This window comes from Balaenoptera borealis (assembly GCF_965194805.1).
Source record: "Balaenoptera borealis genome assembly, chromosome: X".
NCBI lineage: Eukaryota > Metazoa > Chordata > Mammalia > Artiodactyla > Balaenopteridae > Balaenoptera > Balaenoptera borealis.
Window position 1 is genome coordinate 37,394,563 of NC_138881.1, and position 19,067 is coordinate 37,413,629.

At 36.6% G+C, this 19,067-nt stretch overlaps 1 protein-coding gene across 10 annotated transcripts in view; it reads right to left on the reverse strand.

Moving 5' to 3' along the window:
- Nucleotides 1-19,067, reverse strand: part of CASK (calcium/calmodulin dependent serine protein kinase) — a 394,779-nt gene that overhangs the window by 184,036 nt on the left and 191,676 nt on the right. For all 10 annotated transcript variants that reach the window (XM_082378094.1, XM_082378100.1, XM_082378096.1 and 7 more), the window contains exon 4: nt 3,186-3,263. In XM_082378094.1, coding sequence (XP_082234220.1) covers nt 3,186-3,263 — 78 coding nt within the window. The remainder of the gene's footprint in view (nt 1-3,185; nt 3,264-19,067) is intronic.

Below are 19,067 nucleotides of genomic sequence, written 5' to 3' on the forward strand. Positions count from 1 at the left end.
GAATTTTTTCCCCCAAATATAACATATTTAAACTGATCTTTCTCCACCCTCCCAGTCATGACCCTTGGGAGGCTGTGCATGTGAATAGTGTGCAAGCAGACTACAGAACCAAAATCCACCCATATACATTCTAGAGAGTTGCTGACTAAACTTTAATCAAAAAGCTTCATTTCATGAAGCATCATGGTGGCCTATACTTTCAGAGAACTCATCAATATCTATGTTTGTCTCCATCCCTAAGGATCAGGAATGATGATAACTGCGTGGAAAGAAAAGAGCTGGCCAGCAATCCTCTCACTTCCTTTGGAAGGAGGTATTTTGGGGGTGGAAGAAAAGAAGGGAGGTGACTCAGTCTACTCTCTTTGGCAACTCTGGGTAAAAAGACTACACTTAAAAAAGCTCTTTGCTAGGCTGAAGAAAGCTTATCTCTGGAATTCCCTTAACAGAATGTTCTTGGCTAAGGACTACCTATGATAAACAGAACCCAGGATCTCTGAGGCATGAATGGCTTCCTGGAAGATGTCATGTAAGCTATACAACTCTCCAAGATACACAATGGAGATGTTTCATAATTTAAATGCTCCCCTCTGTGTGTGGAATCTCACAAACCTCATGTAGAGACCTCATCTATTCTGGGCCAGAGGTGCATTTCTGATGCAGGAAGGAATGAAGTGAGGAGCTGCCCTTAAAAGGCCCAGATCTCTGTCTGCTTCAGCTGAGCCTTTTGATTGCTTGTATCCTTATAATTGTTTAGTAAAGCCTGGTGCTAGGGAAGAATATCTCTCTGATTTGTAAGAGTTTGATTTGATAATCTGATCCTATATGTTAGCCTGCTCCACAACTCACCACCTCTGAAAGAACAGAGGTGATCACTAATTGGGTTGTAAGGACTGAACGCAGTTTTCTTTCATGTCATGCTTTGCTACTCCTCTTGACGCTCAGCCAGTTGGAGAAAAACAACATTATCAATATGATTACTTGGTGTCTCAGAGTCTTCTTGCAATTGGTCTCACTAGAATAACTAATGCAAGCTGAATTTTCCAACAACAAATCACAGAATCAGAGAGGAGGAAGGTAGAAGTCATCTGGTTGAACGCTCTAAACCAAAGGAAGGATTTACGTGCCCTTGTTACATGGTCATTGGTACTCTGCAATAGGGGACATACATAATCATACTTTCTGAGGCCACTCCCTTTTGTCATTTTTAGGAAGGGTTTTTAATAACTTGTGCCAAACCCCTCTCTATGCAGTGTCACTTACTGATCCCAATACTACTCTTTTCTGGTCCATTCTGGAAAGTTCCTTTCATAAAATCACCATTTTAATAGCAATATAGGTAGATCTTAAAATCAACAGGCTTGATTGATATACAATCATCTTGATATATATAAACATCTAACTTTTCTATAAATCTCAAGATTGGGAGAGAACTCAAGTCATTTCACTGTATGACATCACCTCTACAACACTACTATTCCCCCTATCCTAACACATAGTCCAGTGGCAGAGACAGGCTCAAAGTTAAGGAAAAGTGATAGGGATGAGTAGGGAACAGAGTAAATGTGGTACTGGTTTAACACCAACTCTGACAGCCTATATGCCAGGTACCCCAGTGTTTTTGTGGTTCCAAAAGGAAAAGGTCATATTCCTCCATCAAGCTTCACTGTTTTATAAAATCAACATCTAGAATTTTTAGTTTTCCCTATTTGATGCTGCTGTTGAAAGATATCAATATGGGAAAATACAAAACTCAAATTCTTAAAGAAATAAATATGGACAATGATATGCAAAAGTCTGAGAGTTTCATTTAGTAGGAGAAAGTGGTTTACCACTGTGCCATAAGAAAAATCAAGACAGCATTGACTACCTTTGGTATTAAAGAATGCTTTTTAATTCTGAAACACAATACAAAGTAAAAATTTTAAACTGTGATAAGAATTCAAAACAAGAGTAAAATGGGATTAAAAAAAAAAAGAAAACCCTAGAATATGCTTTAGTGAACACGGCACAAAAGAAAAAAGGATATTTAGCCTCAGTTCTACCATGAATACATCGGGAGTTAAAAGAAGGAATTAAAGTTAGTATATATAAACTCTCATTTGCTTCTTCTCCCTAGCTCCAGGAGTACAAAACAGCAGCTACCTAAAATTGAGTATATTCTTTATCTTGTGTTATAGCTATGGCTGCTCCATCTCCTGAGACTGGGGACCTTGCTCCTCAGTCAGGAGAAGGCAGGGCAAAGAATTTGAAGAAAGTCAAGCCATTCTAAGCTTGAAGTCACATGAGGTAGTCTCTAAGCTGTTTTCAGCCATATCTGTCCATTGTGCCATAATTATAAAAAGAATGATAGGAGGGAGAAAGTTATAATCATTTAATGGTAACTATTTCTCAAATGGTAGAAAGTTTTAATAAATCCTAATGGGTTTGTGGGTTTGAACCCTTCAACATACTATGGTTAGTGACTGAGGAGAGATGCTGTACCCCAGGTATTAAAAAGGCAACTCATTGGAGTGGGTATTTATGATATGATTGTCACCAAAGCAGAAAGCTGTACTGCTTCAAATCTACAAGCAAGTGGCCCAGTGCATGGCTCTTGTGATTTTTCATATTAAATCCTTATTTTGAGTCATCAGTTCTTTACAAGAACTCCTACACTTGGAACAATGGTGGCTACTTGATTGGGAGATCAAACACTGGCCTGAAGCAAATATATTCAGCAGAAAAACTGTGCTTTTATTTCTGTTCCTTCTACTGTTCTATGCTTTTTCTCAGATTAACTGGTCACCTAACAATTTGCTATCACTAAAAGGCAAACTGAAGAACTAATGAGGCACATCTGCTAAAAAGCAAAAATCAAACACACAAAAAAACCCAAGTTTAATTCTACACGGTTCCTGAGCTATCAAATTCCTCCTTGTATAAAAGTCATCAGAAATGGAAAAGATAGCAGTAGTGATGTTCAACTGTAAATCCATATAAATAGATCAATTAATTGTTCAATATTTTGCATTTCCAGTCACTGTTTGGTTCCACTAATGCACATTAAAAGAGAGATGCTCCCTGTAAGAAAGAGTGGCAATATGCTCGTCACCAGTTCAAAGAGCAGGCCACTTCATGTGATTTCCTTGTCATTTCCTTCTTTTACTTCTACCTTTACTTCTGGGAAGTTCATACAAATTACATACCTGGCCACAGCTTCACTGTATACAAAACCAGCGTCAGCTCGTTTTACGATTTCAAAACACAGATCCGCTCCATCCATACTGTAGAGAAATGTGAAAAAGAATATAAGGAAAGAGAAAATTTCAGGAAGAAAACATTGAAAGTGAATACATTGTAACTAAGTTTTTAGTTGACTTACAGCTAAAGATTATAATAAATTATTTAAATCTCCTTTCTTTTGATGAAAAATAGACATAAATTATAAAGGACATTATAACCATCTTAACATTGAAAATCTACAGGGGAAAAAAACAGGAAGAAAAAGCAAATGGTAGCATCAAATAACATAAAGTGTGGGAAATTGCCTATAAATTTTCTTTAGGTTATCACAAGAAAAAGTCTCAGAAAAGGGCAATGTTGGGGGTTGTGGCATATTTTTGAATCAAGTTCCGAAATTGTATCTAGTCACACCATGTAATATTTTAAGAATACAACAACGATTCTAAAACATTTAGCTATAGCTATCACCACTAAAAGGGAATTCAAGCTGTATACTGTGAAAGGAAAAAAATAATTAGCTAATCCATAATTTATTTTTGTTTATACTTCCATTACCAAAGTTAACTGCTACAAACATACTCTTAACACACTGATGTGCTGGTGACGCAGGGTTACTATCTTGCCTCCAAACTTAAAATGGTTCTCTATTTCTCAACAGATCCTTAAGGCTTCTTGTTGTCTCAGCCATACCTTGCTTCTTCTACCTACCCTGTCTAATGACTTTTCAAGAATAACTCACTCTCTGCGCAGATTAGTCTTACACTACTCCCTGAATATACCATTTTTTTTATTTTTCTGCCACACACTTCTGCATATATTGTTTCTCACATTCAAAACCTACCTTAATTCAAGGTTCCATTCCAATCTCACCTTCCCCAGGAAGGCCCCTCAACGATTACCAGCCACATTAAGGCCTTCTTTGACTTAAATTCTATAACAACTCTATATAGCCCATATTATAACATTTAGCACTTACATAGAAGCATATTTATGTGTATACACGAAACTTTTGCCAGATCATTACATATATTAATGAATAGTTAGCTAACATTTTCATAATGCTTTAAGGCTCATAAAGTGTTTTCAAATCCAGTACCTCATTCATTCATTTATTTAGTAGCTCAGGCACCAAAATACCTGTTGCAGGTTTTATACTGAGGAAATAGAGACTTCCAGAAGGGAAAGCAAAGGAACTATTCATTACTATTACCTATAATTAATAACTAATCCATTAATAATAATTAATAAACATTACTAACTAATATTACTATTCATCAAGTATCATGGAAAGCATTCCTTATTATATCTCCCTTCATTCTTACCATCATTCCATGAGGTCAGCATCCTTCTCGTTCTCAAACAAGTTGTCTAAGTGAGTAGACAAGTATGTTACAGGGACAGAATTCAAATCCCTATCTATATTTAATGTTCTTTCCATTATCTACAGTTATACCTACTAGGTGTGCAAGGAACAAATGTACACATTCAAGCTCAACAGTTCAAAAATAGGGTGAAGTCCTAAAGAACAAGTTTATTTTATATTTTCAACATACTCCCACCCAAAACCTGGCAGAATACTATGCACACAGTAAATATTTAATGAATAGTTTATTTAAATCTTGGTGTGGTTTTACGTAAATGAAAATACTTTCACATTTATACAAGGCTTTACAAATTTTACCTAGTTTTCATTTCACAGCCAACGAACATTTTCCAACGTCAAATAGGATTCTTCTCCAAAATAATTTTTATGATGGCTCAGTCTACTCTGAAGTATGGCAGTGCCCATTTTGCACAATCAGAAATAAAGCCCAGATGAACACGATCATGTATCTTTGTGACCAGCCCATATCATCTGCTGTAGTATAAGTCCTACAAGCAGAGTTCCTAGGTCAAGGGGCACAGACAATAATACTTTTGATACATACACTACTGGAAAAATTTTAACAATTTATACTGCCACTACTGGGTGTGAAAGTGTTCTTTCCTATACCTTGCCTCTACTAGGATGACTATTCTTTTTAATCTTTGTCAGTCAGATAGGAGGAAAAAAATTCACTCACGATTGCTTTCATTTACATTTCCTTGACTACTAGAGAGGCTGAATATTTCTCATTTCTTTGTGTTGTGGGGAGAAAAAAGGCACTATTTTTAAAGCTGGCTGCAGTTTAAGCTGGTTGGTTGATCTGTGAAGACTAAAAACACATAGTGAGGGAATTACAGTTTTGTTTAGGCATTTTCCTTTTTAATTGCGAAATGTGAGGATAAGCACTATTCAACTTAGAGAGAAGAGTTAGGCAAAGGAGAGAGCTAAATTGATTGCATCATAAAGCAATAAGAATCCTTAGAGCTAGAGGAAGGCTTTTTTGGAGGGATCTGGAAGGGGGAAAAAAATCTTAAGGGTAGGAGAAGGTACTAAGGTGGTGAGAGGCCAACACTTAAGGAGGGAACCAGTCAGTGGGAAATAACTGGAAATTGCTTACTGCCCTGTTCTACAATCACCAGCATGAATCGACTCATTTTTCGTGGACATATCTGAAACACTAGTACTTGAAATGACAATTTCTACATTTACATATACACACACCAAGGTATTTTTAGGTTTCTACTCTTTTCCACTATTTTTGTATCTAGTCCCATACCATTTTTAATTCTGCAATAGTATATTTTAATATTTGGCAAAATAAGTCTCATTTCATTATTATTCTTTGTAAACATTTTCTTATGAGTTTTTTCTCCCAGCTGAACTTTAAAATCAGTTTCTCAAATGCTAAAAAATTTTTATATTTTGGCTGAAATAATATTATATTTATAGATTAACCAGTAGAAATTCACATTTTCCTAATATTCTCATCCTTGAACATGATATGCCTCGCCATTTCCTTTCATGTCTCTAAGTTATAGTTTTCAGGTTTTCTTCACATTAGTTCCAAATATTGATTATTGGGTTCCCCCCCACCAAGGCATTTTATATTTTTAGTTGCTATTATAAATGGGATCTTTTGGCTATTATACATTTTTTTAATACAATGGTTCATAACCAGGGGTACCAAAAAAACACCAAACAAATAAAAACAAAAACAAAAACAAACAAAAAAAAACACCTATGGAACTTCTAAAACATGCCGGCATGCTCTATGAGGGTTTAATCTGAAAGTAAGTCATTACTGTGAAAGTAATTTTCTATTATTAAAGCTATTTGATTAGTTAATTGCAACATTAATTGATATTAAAGTAAAAGAGGCAATCCATTAATTTTAAATTTTATGAGATACAGAAATAACTAAAAATACTGTTATTCATGCAAATTTTATTCATCACAGAAACTTAAAATATACATATTCATAATGCATACAATCCTAATACAATAACCTTGAACAAAAAGTTCAATGTCTTAATTCTTTGATAAACTTTATCTGATAATATGATTTTAAAAACAATTATGGGACTTCCCTGGTGGCGCAGTGGTTAAGAACCCGCCTGCCAATGCAGGGGACAGGGGTTCAAGCCCTGGTCCGGGAAGATCCCACATGCCGCAGAGCAACTAAGCCTGTGCGCCACAGCTACTGAATCCGTGTGCCACAACTACTGAAGCCTGCATGCCTAGAGCCCGTGCTCCACAGCAAGAGAAGCCACCGCAATGAGAAGACTGCGCACCACAACGAAGAGCAGCCCTCACTCGCTGCAACTAGAGAAAGCCCGCGCACAGCAAAGAAGACTCAACACAGCCAAAATAAATAATGAATAAATAAATAAACTTAAAAAACACCAATTATAAGGCTTCTTCTATTGTTTTTCGCTTTGGCTTCCCATCTTAGTGTGTTTCTGGAGCTGCCAAGAAGCTTCAAGAAGCATGTTCTGAATTTCCCCAGTTGGTTCCATTCTGAGGAAGTAAATGAGACAGAGAAGAAGAAACCCTGCTAAGGAAGAGTATGGGGAACGCTTCTATACAATACACAGAGAAAAACTATGGGAGGTTTACTCTGAATTGTGAAAAGTGATGGGATTATGAATGATCTTAACCTCCCCCCTTCATCTATCTGAATTTTTAAAATTTTGTAATAAACATGCATTACTTATAAAATTTTTTCAAACTGTCCATAAACAAATGCTCCAAACAAAACAGATCACAGGTCTAGAGGCACAAGGTATGGCTGGCTGTATGTTGAAGGGAATCAGAATATGCCACCCAAAATATGCCACTTTAGCACAGGATTATTTTGAACTGAAGGCAATCGAAAATCAGCAGATACAGGAAGAATGCTGTACTCTCCTCCATTCTGCCTAAAAACAGGACATAAATTTCCCTTTGTAAAGGTGACAGAAATTTCCTTTTGTAAAGGTGTTCCCCTCTCATGTACCAGGAAGAAGAAAACTACTCTTACCTGTGTAATAAACCTTACTAAATAACTCTTATTTACCATATATTTTCTGATCACCTTCCCACAATTCACCCCCAACCCCAGATGCCCAAACTCCCCCCTTCCCTTGTCTAGTCTCTTTACTTTCACTGTTAAAATGGTATATAAGCCTCTGGGTCTCTATGGCTTTCACTTTTTTCCGTGAGCATGTCCCCCACCCCCCATGTGCGAATGAAAATCTTTTCTCCTGCTAATCTGTCATTTGCCAGTTTAATTTGCAGGCCTCAGTCATTAACCTAAAAGTATAGAGGAAAGGTTTTTTTCCCTCCTCTACAATGTATTCTGCAAAAGCAGAGAAAGAGGAGGCTTGTAGGAGACTTGTACCTGATTGTATGAAGAAGTGCTTCTCAAATTAACTGTGGTGAAGGACTAGCTTTATCCCCCCTCAGGTATATTAAGAACTAATACTTTTTACAACATACAAAATCATGTGCTACGATTTCACAGCAATGCCAAATTACTCTAACAGTTTCTAGACATTTAGTCTCAATTTCTGTTCTCATCTCATTATAGAGGGGTAAATGGCTGGTAGATTGGAATGTGCCTGCAAACTATTCTTTGAGAAACACTGTAAAGGACAGATCAAATCTGGATTTCTCTGACAAGCATTTCCCCTGAAGGTGACAGAAACAACTAAAAAGACTGGATGAAATAAAAAAAAGTTTTTTAAGCATTAAAGAATCACCAGCACTACCTAGTGAGAACAGAGAAAGGATTAGAGCTCAAAGAGGTGAGCAAGAGCTGCTTCTGCCCTGGGGATAGGGAGGGGCTATGGAAAGAAGGCAGATGTGGAGGCAGGAGGCTTCACTTTTGGGGAGCTCTAGAGAAGTGGAAGGGGGCAGTCAGATGGAGATTTACAGGGTCCAACTTCTTTTGCAGCAGGGTGATCCAAGAGGAGAGACAGAGCTATTCCTTTGGCACACCTCAGAAGAGCCCACCAAAGGCTAAGGCTCTGATAAAATACCTTATGCCCCAGGCTGGAATCATAAAGACCTGTGTTTTGAAAACTGGGGTATAGAATATATTCTGGTATGTCTTACTGGTATCATAGGAAAACCCCAATGCTTACCATGGAGATAAAAGCTGAATTTAAAAACTTCAGTAAGAAACAAGAAATCATCTAAAGTGACACTACAGATTTGAAAAAGTAGCAAGAAGAAATTTCAGAATGGAAAAACATAAAATCAAAATTAAGAATTTGAGCAGATTAGATAGTCAAAGAGAAAATTAGTAAACCAGAAGACAATCAGATTGAAGCAAGGAGAGATAAAACATGGAAAATATAAGTGAGGATAAGAAACATAAAAGATTACAGTGAGAAGGTCACCATGTATTTTATTGAAGTTTAATTTAAACAGTGAAAAGAAAATGAAGCAGAAGCAATACTGAAAATATAATGGCTGATAATTACCCAGAAATGATTAAAGATACCAATCCACTGATTTGAAAAGTCCACTAAACATCAAGCAAGATATCTATAGTTAGATACATATCCGTGAAAACTGCAGGAAACCAAACGAAAAAAGAAAATCTCACAAAGAGTGAAAACAATGGACTCTTAGACTGATAGCTGATTTTTAGTAGCAACAGTGGAAGCCAGAATACAGTGGAAAGGTATCTTAAATCAAAATAACTGCCAATCTAAACTTCTCTTCTGGTGGAGGAACCAAGATGGCAGAGTAGAAGGACATGCTCTCACTCCCTCTTGTGAGAACACAAGAATCACAACTAGTTGCTGGACAATCATTGACAGGAAGACACTGGAACTCACCAAAAAAGATACCCCACATCCAAAGACAAAGGAGAAGCCACAATGAGACGGTAGGAGGGGCGCTATCACAGTAAAATCAAATCCCATAACTGCTGGGTAGACGACTCACAGACTGAAGAACACTTATACCACAGAAGTCCACCCACTGGAGTGAAGGTTCTGAGCCCCACGTCAGGGTTCCCAACCTGGTGGTCTGCCAACGGGAGGAGGAATTCCTAGAGAATCAGACTTTGAGGCCTAGTGGGATTTGACTGCAGGACTTCAACATGACTGCGGGAAACAGAGACTCCACTCTTGGAGGGCACACACAAAGTAGTGTGCACATTGGGACCCAGGGGAAGGAGAAGTGACTCCAAGGGAGACTGAACCAGACCTACCTGCTAGTGTTGGAAGGTCTCCTGCAGAGGTGGGGGGTGGCTGTGGCTCACCTTGGGGACAAGGACACTGGCAGCAGAAGTTCTGGGAAGTACTGCTTGGTGTGAGCCCTCCCAAAGTCTGTCATTAGCCCCACCAAAGAGCCCAGGTAGGCTCCAGTGTTGGGTTGCCTCAGGCCAAACAACCAACAGGGAGGGAACCCAGCCCCACCCATCAGGAGTCAAGCGGATTAAAGTTTTACTGAGCCCTGCCCACCAGAGCAACAGTCAGCTCTACCCACCACCAGTCCCTCCCACCAGGACACTTACACAAGCCTCTCAGATAGCCTCATCCACCAGAGGGCAGACAGGAGAAGCAAGAAGAACTACAATCCTGCAGCCTGTGGAACAAAAACCACATTCACAGAAAGACAGACAAGATGAAAAGGCAGAGGGCTATGTACCAGATGAAGGAACAAGATAAAACCCCAGGAAAACAACTAAATGAAGTGGAGATAGGCAACCTTCCAGAAAAAGAATTCAGAATAATGATTGTGAAGATGATCCAGGACCTCAGAAAAAGAATGGAGGCAAAGATCCAGAAGATGCAAGAAATGTTTAACAAAGATCTAGAAGAACTGAAGAACAAACAAACAGAGATGAACAATACAATAACTGAAATGAAAAATACACTAGAAAGAATCAATAGCAGAATAACAGGTATAAGAATGGATAAGTGACTTGGAAGACAGAATGGTGGAATTCACTGCTGCGGAACAGACTAAAGAAAAAAGAATGAAAAGAAATGAAGACAGCCTAAGAGACCTCTGGGACAACATTAAATGCAACAACATTCGCATTATAGGGGTCCCAGAAGGAGAAGAGAGAGAGAAAGGACCTGAGAAAATATTTAAAGAGATTATAGTCGAAAACTTCCCTAACATGGGAAAGGAAATAGCCACCCAAGTCCAGGAAGCGCAGCGAGTCCCATACAGGATAAACCTTAGGAGAAACATGCCTAGACACATAGTAATCAAATTGGCAAAAATTAAAGACAAAGAAAAATTATTGAAAGCAGCAAGGGAAAAATGACAAATAACACACAAGGGAACTCCCATAAGGTTAACAGCTGATTTCTCAGCAGAAACTCTACAAGCCAGAAGGGAGTGGCATGATATACTTAAAGTGATGAAAGGGAAGAAACTACAACCAAGATTACTCTCCCCAGAAAGGATCTGATTCAGATTCGATGGAGAAATCAAAAGCTTTACAGACAAGCAAAAGCTAAGAGAATTCAGCACCACCAAACCAGCTCTACAACAAATGCTAAAGGAACTTCTCTAAGTGGGAAACACAAGAGAAGAAAAGGACCTACAAAAACAAACCCAAAACAATTAAGAAAATGGTCATAGGAACATACATATCGATAATTACCTTAAACGTGAATGGATTAAATGGTCCAACCAAAAGACACAGGCTTGCTGAATGGATACAAAAACAAGACCCATATATATGCTGTCTACAAGAGACCCACTTCAGATCTAGGGACACATACAGACTGAAAGTGAGGGGATGGAAAAAGATATTCCATGCAAATGGAAATCAAAAGAAAGCTGGAGTAGCAATACTCGTATCAGATAAAATAGACTTTAAAATAAAGAATGTTACAAGACACAAGGAAGGACACTACAGAATGATCAAGGGATCAATCCAAGAAGAAGATATAACAATTATAAATATATATGCACCCAACATAGGAGCACCTCAAAACATAAGGCAACTGCTAACAGCTATAAAACAGGAAATCGACAGTAACACAATAATAGTGGGGGACTTTAACACCTCACTTACACCAATCGACAGATCATCCAAAATGAAAATAAATAAGGAAACAGAAGCTTTAAATGACACAATAGACCAGATAGATTTAACTGATATTTATAGGACATTCTATACAAAAACAGCAGAATACACTTTCTTCTCAAGTGCGCACGGAACATTCTCCAGGATAGATCACATCTTAGGTCACAAATCAAGCCTCAGTAAATTTAAGAAAACTGAAATCATATCAAGCATCTTTTCTGACCACAATGCTATGAGAATAGAAATGAATTACAGGGAAAAAAACTGTAAAAACCACAAACACATGGAGGCTAAACAATACGTTACTAAGTAACCATGAGATCACTGAAGAAATCAAAGAGAAAATCAAAAAATACCTAGAGACAAATGACAATGGAAACATGACGATCCAAAACCTATGGGATGCAGCAAAAGCAGTTATAAGAGGGAAATTTATAGCTATACAAGCCTATCTCAAGAAACAAGAAAAATCTCAAATAAACAATCTAACCTTACACCTAAAGGAACCAGAGAAAGAAGAACAAACAAAACCCAAAGTGAGCAGAAGGAAAGAAATCATAAAGATCAGAGCAGAAATAAATGAAATAGAAACAAAGAAAACAAGAGCAAACATCAATAAAACTAAAAGCTGGTTCTTTGAGAAGATAAACAAAATGGATAAACCTTTAGCCAGACACATCAAGAAAAAGAGGGAGAGGACTCAAATCAATAAAATTAGAAATGAAAAAGGAGAAGTTACAACAGACACCGCAGAAATACAAAGCATCCTAAGAGACTACTACAAGCAACTCTATGCCAATAAAATGGACAACCTGGAAAAAATGGACGAAGTCTTAGAAAGGTATAACCATCCAAAACTGAACCAGGAAGAAATAGAAAATATGAACACACCAATCACAAGTAATGAAATTGAAACTGTGATTTAAAATCTTCCAATAAACAAAAGGCCAGGACCAGATGGCTTCACAGGGGAATTCTACCAAACATTTAGAGAAGAGCTAACACCCATCCTTCTCAAACTCTTCCAAAAAATTGCACAGGAAGGAACACTCCAAAACTCATTCTATGAGGCCACCATCACCCTGATACCAAAACCAGACAAAGATACTACAAAAAAAGAAAATTACAGACCAATATCACTGATGAATATAGATGCAAAAATTCTCAACAAAATACTAGCAAACAGAATCCAACAACACATTAAAAGGATAATACACTATGATCAAGTGGGATTTATCCCAGGGATGCAAGGATTCTTCTATATACGCAAATCAATCAATGTGATACACCATGTTAACAAACTGAAGAATAAAAACCATATGATCATCTCAATAGATGCAGAAAAAGCTTTTGACAAAATTCAACACCGATTTATGATAAAAACTCTCCAGAAAGTGGGCATAGAGAGAACCTACCTCAACATAATAAGGGCCATATACAACAAACCCACAGCAAACATCATTCTCAATGGTGAAAAACTGAAAGCATTTCCTCTAAGATCAGGAACAAGACAAGGATGTCCACTCTCACCACTATTATTCAACATAGTTTTGGAAGTCCTAGCCACGGCAATCAGAGAAGAAAAAGAAATAAAAGGAATACAAATTGGAAAAGAAGAAGTAAAACTGTCACTGTTTGCAGATGACATGATACTACACATAGAGAATCCTAAAGATGCCACCAGAAAAGTACTAGAGCTCATCAATGAATCTGGTAAAGTTGCAGGATACAAAATTAATGCACAGAAATTTCTTGCATTCTTATACCCTAATGATGAAAAATCTGAAAAAGAAATTAAGGAAACACTCCCATTTACCACTGCAACAAAAAGAATAAAATACCTAGGAATAAACTGACCTAGGGAGACAAAAGACCTGTATGCAGAAAACTATAAGACACTGATGAAAGAAATGAAAGATGATATCAACAGATGGAGAGATATACCATGTTCTTGGATTGGAAGAATCAATATTGTGAAAATAACTATACTACCCAAAGAAATCTACAGATTCAATGCAATCCCTATCAAATTATCAACGGCATTTTTTACAGAACTAGAACAAAAAAATCTTAAAATTTGTATGGAGACACAAAAGACCCCGAATAGCCAAAGTAGCCTTGAGGGAAAAAAACGGAGCTGGAGGAATCAGACTCCCTGATTTCAGACTATACTACAAAGCTATAGTCATCAAGACAATATGGTACTGGCACAGAAACAGAAACATACATCAATGGAACAGGATAGAAAGCCCAGAGATAAACCCACGCACCTATGGTCAACTAATCTATGACAAAGGAGGCAAGGATATACAATGGAGAAAAGATAGTCTCTTCAGTAAGTGGTGCTGGGAAAACTGGACAGCTACATGTAAAAGAATGAAATTAGAACACTCCCTAACACCATACACAAAAATAAACTCAAAATGGATTAGAGACCTAAATGTAAGACTGGACACTATAAAACTCTTAGAGGAAAACATAGGAAGAACACTCTTTGACATAAACCACAGCAAGATCTTTTTTGATCCACCTCCTAGAGGAATGGAAATAAAAACAAAAATAAACAAACGGGACCTAATGAAACTTCAAAGCTTCTGCACAGCAAAGGAAACCATAAACAAGACGAAAAGACAACCCTCCAAATGGGAGAAAATATTTGCAAACGAATCAACGGACAAAGGATTAATCTGCAAAATATATAAACAGCTCATGCAGCTCAATATTAAAGAAACAAACAACCCAATCCAAAAATGGGCAGAAGACCTAAATAGACATTTCTCCAAAGAAGACATACAGATGGCCAAGAAGCACATGAAAAGCTGCTCAACATCACTAATTATTAGAGAAATGCAAATCAAAACTACCATGAGGTATCACCTCACACCAGTTACAATGGGCATCATCAGAAAATCTACAAGCAACAAATGCTGGAGAGGGTGTGGAGAAAAGGGAACCTTCTTGCACTGTTGGTGGGAATGTAAATGGATACAGCCACTATGGAGAACAGTATGGAGGTTCCTTAAAAAACTAAAGATAGAATTACCATATGATCCAGCAATCCCACTACTGGGCATATACCCAGAGAAAACCATAATTCAAAAAGACACATGCACCCCAATGTTCACTGCAGCATTATTTACAATAGCCAGGTCAGGGAAGCAACCTAAATGCCCATCGACAGACGAATGGATCAAGAAGATGTGGTACATATATAAAATGGAATATTACTCAGCCATAAAAAGGAACGAAATTGGGTCATTTGTTGAGACGTGGATGGATCTAGAGACTGTCATACAGAGTGAAGTAAGTCAGAAAGAGAAAAACAAATATTGTATATTAACACATGTATGTGGAACCTAGAAAAATGGTACAGACGAACCAGTTTGCAGGGCAGAAGTTGAGACACAGATGTAGAGAACAAACGTATGGACACCAAGTGGGGAAAACCACGGGGGGGTGGGGATGGTGGTGTGATGAATTGGGCTATTGGGATCGACATGTACATGCTGATGTGTATAAAATTGATGACTAATAAGAACCTGCTGTATAAAAAATAAATAAACTTCTCTTGTCACTAAATAAATCTAGAGAATGAAGGTGAAAAGAAAATTCTTTCAGATAAGCAAAATACCAACACAATTTGCTACCAGCATACCTATCCCTGAAGGAAATACAAAAGAATATTCTTCGGGTAGACGAAAAATGAAGTCAAATGAAAATTCAGAGATTCAGCAAGGCACGGAAAACATAAAATGTAGTAAATATGTAGGGGAATCTAAATGAACAATGACTGTATAAAACAACTATTTTCTCAGTCTCACTCTGGAGAGAGAGACCATATAAAACTGTTACTATTCAGAGACAGAGAGAGAGGTAGGTATGGGATGGGAGGGGACGGGGTATGTGGGGGAACGGGAGGGGATTGATTGATTTCTAAATACAAATACTTGACAACAATAACTTCTAAGTCGGGAGGCATACTGTAATTTCTAGGGCAACCACTAAGTTACCTAACTTTTTGATGTCAGGGCCATTTTCTACTCCTAAAGATTATTGAGAACCCCAAAGGGATTGTATTTGTGGGGATTGTATCTATCAGTATTTGCTATATTAAAAATTAAAATCCAGAAATGTGGGCTTCCCTGGTGGCACAGTGGTTAAGAATCCGCCTGCCAATGCAGGGGACATGGGTTCAAGCCCTAGTCTGGGAATATCCCACATGCTGTGGAGCAACTAAGCCTGTGCGCCACAACTACTGAACCTGCACTCTAGAGCCAGTGAGCCACAACTACTGAGCCTGCACTCTAGAGCCCGCGAGCCACAACTACTGAAGCCCGTGTACCTAGAGCCTGTGCTCCACAACAAGAGGAGCCACCACAATGAGAAGCCCTCGCACTGCAACGAAGAGTAATCCCCGCTCGCCACAACTTGAGAAAGCCCGTGTGCAGCAATGAAGACCCAATGCAGCCAAAAATAAATAAATAAAATAATTTTTAAAAAAATAAATAAATAAAATCCAGAAATGTAAAAAACATTTATTTTAAAATAATAATAATTAACCCATTACATGTTAACCAAAATAATATTTTTCATGAAAAATAACTATGTATTCTAAAACAAAATAAATTTAGCGAGAAGAGTGGTACTGTTTTACATTTTGCAAATCTCTTTCATTTCTGGTTTAATAGAAGAAGACAGCTAGATTCTCACATCTGCTTCTACATTCAGTCTGTTACAGTGTTATTTGGTTGAAGTAAATGAAGAAGATAGGGCCTTACACAGATACATAATTGGAAGAAAAAGGCATGCTTTAGTAGCCCTTGTAGATATTTGTGAATATTCTTCTTTGATACCACACCAAGACTCAAGAATGGGTAGTTTCTTAAAGGAAATTGCAATGTAGAATCTGAAACAGTATCAATGAACTACTTGTACTCTGTTATAATATAATCCATTGTTCTCTCTTGTTCTTTGAATAGACCTTTTACCTGTGCATGACTTTGTAACATTCCACATTAGTCATTTGAAAAACACTGGTCCACTGAGTCACGCAGTTTCGAAATACTGACACATTTTGATTACATGATATCAAAAATCACATTTATTAATATCACTGCTGATTACATTAGAAACATTCTTTAAATCCTGAGAAGCTGTTAAGCTCATGGTGGCAGATACAAGTTTTCCAAGATTCTAAGTTTCACTTGAAAATTTGAATTTCATTCACTAGTGACAACTACTGTGAGTTATTTCCCTGGAAGCAGCAGGCTCACTTCGTTCATTTTTTATTGAACGTCTGCTGCATACTCAAGTTTGAGTAACTGTGGTTTTAGTCTGTTAGTCTGTTTAGTCCTTCTATTAGTCATTCTTTCAAGTAAAAATGATGTTACACACACACTCATGCAAAATACTATTTCAGCTTACAACTCAAGATATTGCACAAGTGGATTTCTGAGACCCAACAAAATTTAAAGAACTGTAAGCACTCAGAGTATCTTTCTTAATCACAGTAAAGTTAGAAATAAACAAAATAACTAGAAAATCCCCAAATACCTGGAGATTGAGAAATACATGCTAAATAACCTATGAATCAGAGGAGAAATCACATTGAAAATTAGAAAGTATTTCTAACAATGATAATAAAAACAGTACATATCAAAAGTTGTGCAGGACTGAGGCACTACATTTCAAGATTTGGGTGTTGCCATTATTAGACCCAGAAATACAGAAATGGCTGAAAGAAGCATTTGGGGCATAGGTCCAACCTTCCAGTAGGAGAAGCTAGCTAGCTCCCGCCCCCAACACACACTCCTCAGTGTTGGAGAAACTTTTCTTGCATCAGGTAATCCACTGTTGATGAAAAGAATACATCAATACAACCTTTCCAATGGACAATTTTATAATGCTTGACAAAGGTCTTAAAAATGTACATGCCCTTTGACCCAATAATTTCATTCTAAGGGAAATAATCAGAGATATTTGCCGAGTTTTAATGGCAAGGGTTTATCATGGCTATTTATAATAGGGAAAAGTTGGAAACAACCTAAATGCCCAACAATAGAAGAATGGTCAAATAAATTGTGGCAACTCCACAGAGTAGAATATTATGCTGCCATTAAAATGATGCTATAGAAGTATATTTATTGATATAGAAAGACGTTCACAATATATTAAGATATATAAACATATATATGCATATCTATGCACTGAGAAATTTTTGGATATTACAACAGGGTGTTAAAGAGTAAGTGGATAGGACTGTGTTTAGATTTTTTGTTTTCTTTTTACTTTTAAAAAATGAACAGGCACTACTACCATTTTTGTCATACTAAAAACAGTTCTAAATGTTAAAAAAATAAAATGCAAAAATACTCCTTCAGAATGCAGCTAAAACAGTATTTATAAGGCAGTTTTAATACTTTAAAAATTATTTAAATTTAACATAAATATTACAAATACTGATGTAAAATATTAGAAAATAAGAAAAGCTGAAGTCAGTGACGTTCCATCAGGAGAAATTTTTTAAGAGAACAGCAAATTAAATCCAATGAAGGTAGAAGGAAATGATAATGAGCAGAAATTAATGAAGAAAAAACAAATAAACAAATAGAGCAAAAAGCAAAGCAAAAAAATAGGTTCTTCGAAAAGATTAATAAAACTGAACTAGAAAATCACCAATGTTTGAGAATTGAACAATATAGTTTTATTACACAGATCTCATTAGAAAATAAGGAAATATTTAAAACTGAATAATAACAAAAATAAACACATCAAAACTTGTAAAATATAGGTAAAGTAGTACTTAGAGGGAAATTTACTGCTGTAAATGCATTTATTAGAAAAGAAGGCTCAAAATTTATGATAAGCAATCATCTCCACAAGTTATATAAAATCATCAAATTAAACTCAAATAAATTAGAAGTAAAGAAGGACAGAAATTAATGAAATGGAAAACAAAAAGATATTGGAGGGATTAACAAAGCTAAAAGTTGTTCCCTGCAAAATGATAAACTTTTGGCAAGGTTGATTAAAAAAAAATAGAGAAGACATATACAGCAGCCAATATTAAGAATGAAAAAGGAGATATCATTTCATATCCTGCAGATATTAAAAAGATGATATCAAAACTTTATGCCACAAATTTGAAAATTTATAAAAATGGACAAATTCCCAGAAAAATAAAACTCATCAAAACACAAAAAGAATTAGAAAACCTGAATAATTCTTTACTGATTAAAGGAATTGAATCAGTAATTTAAAGCCTTCTGGCATAGAAAATTCTAGGCCTAGATGGCATTTCTGACAAGTTCTACTGAAGAGATGTTCTACTGAGGAGAAATAAAATGAATAAAAAGCAGGAACAGTTTCCAATTCATTTTATGAAGCTAGCTTAACTTAGATACTAAAACCTGTTAAGCACAGCATGAGAAAATTAAA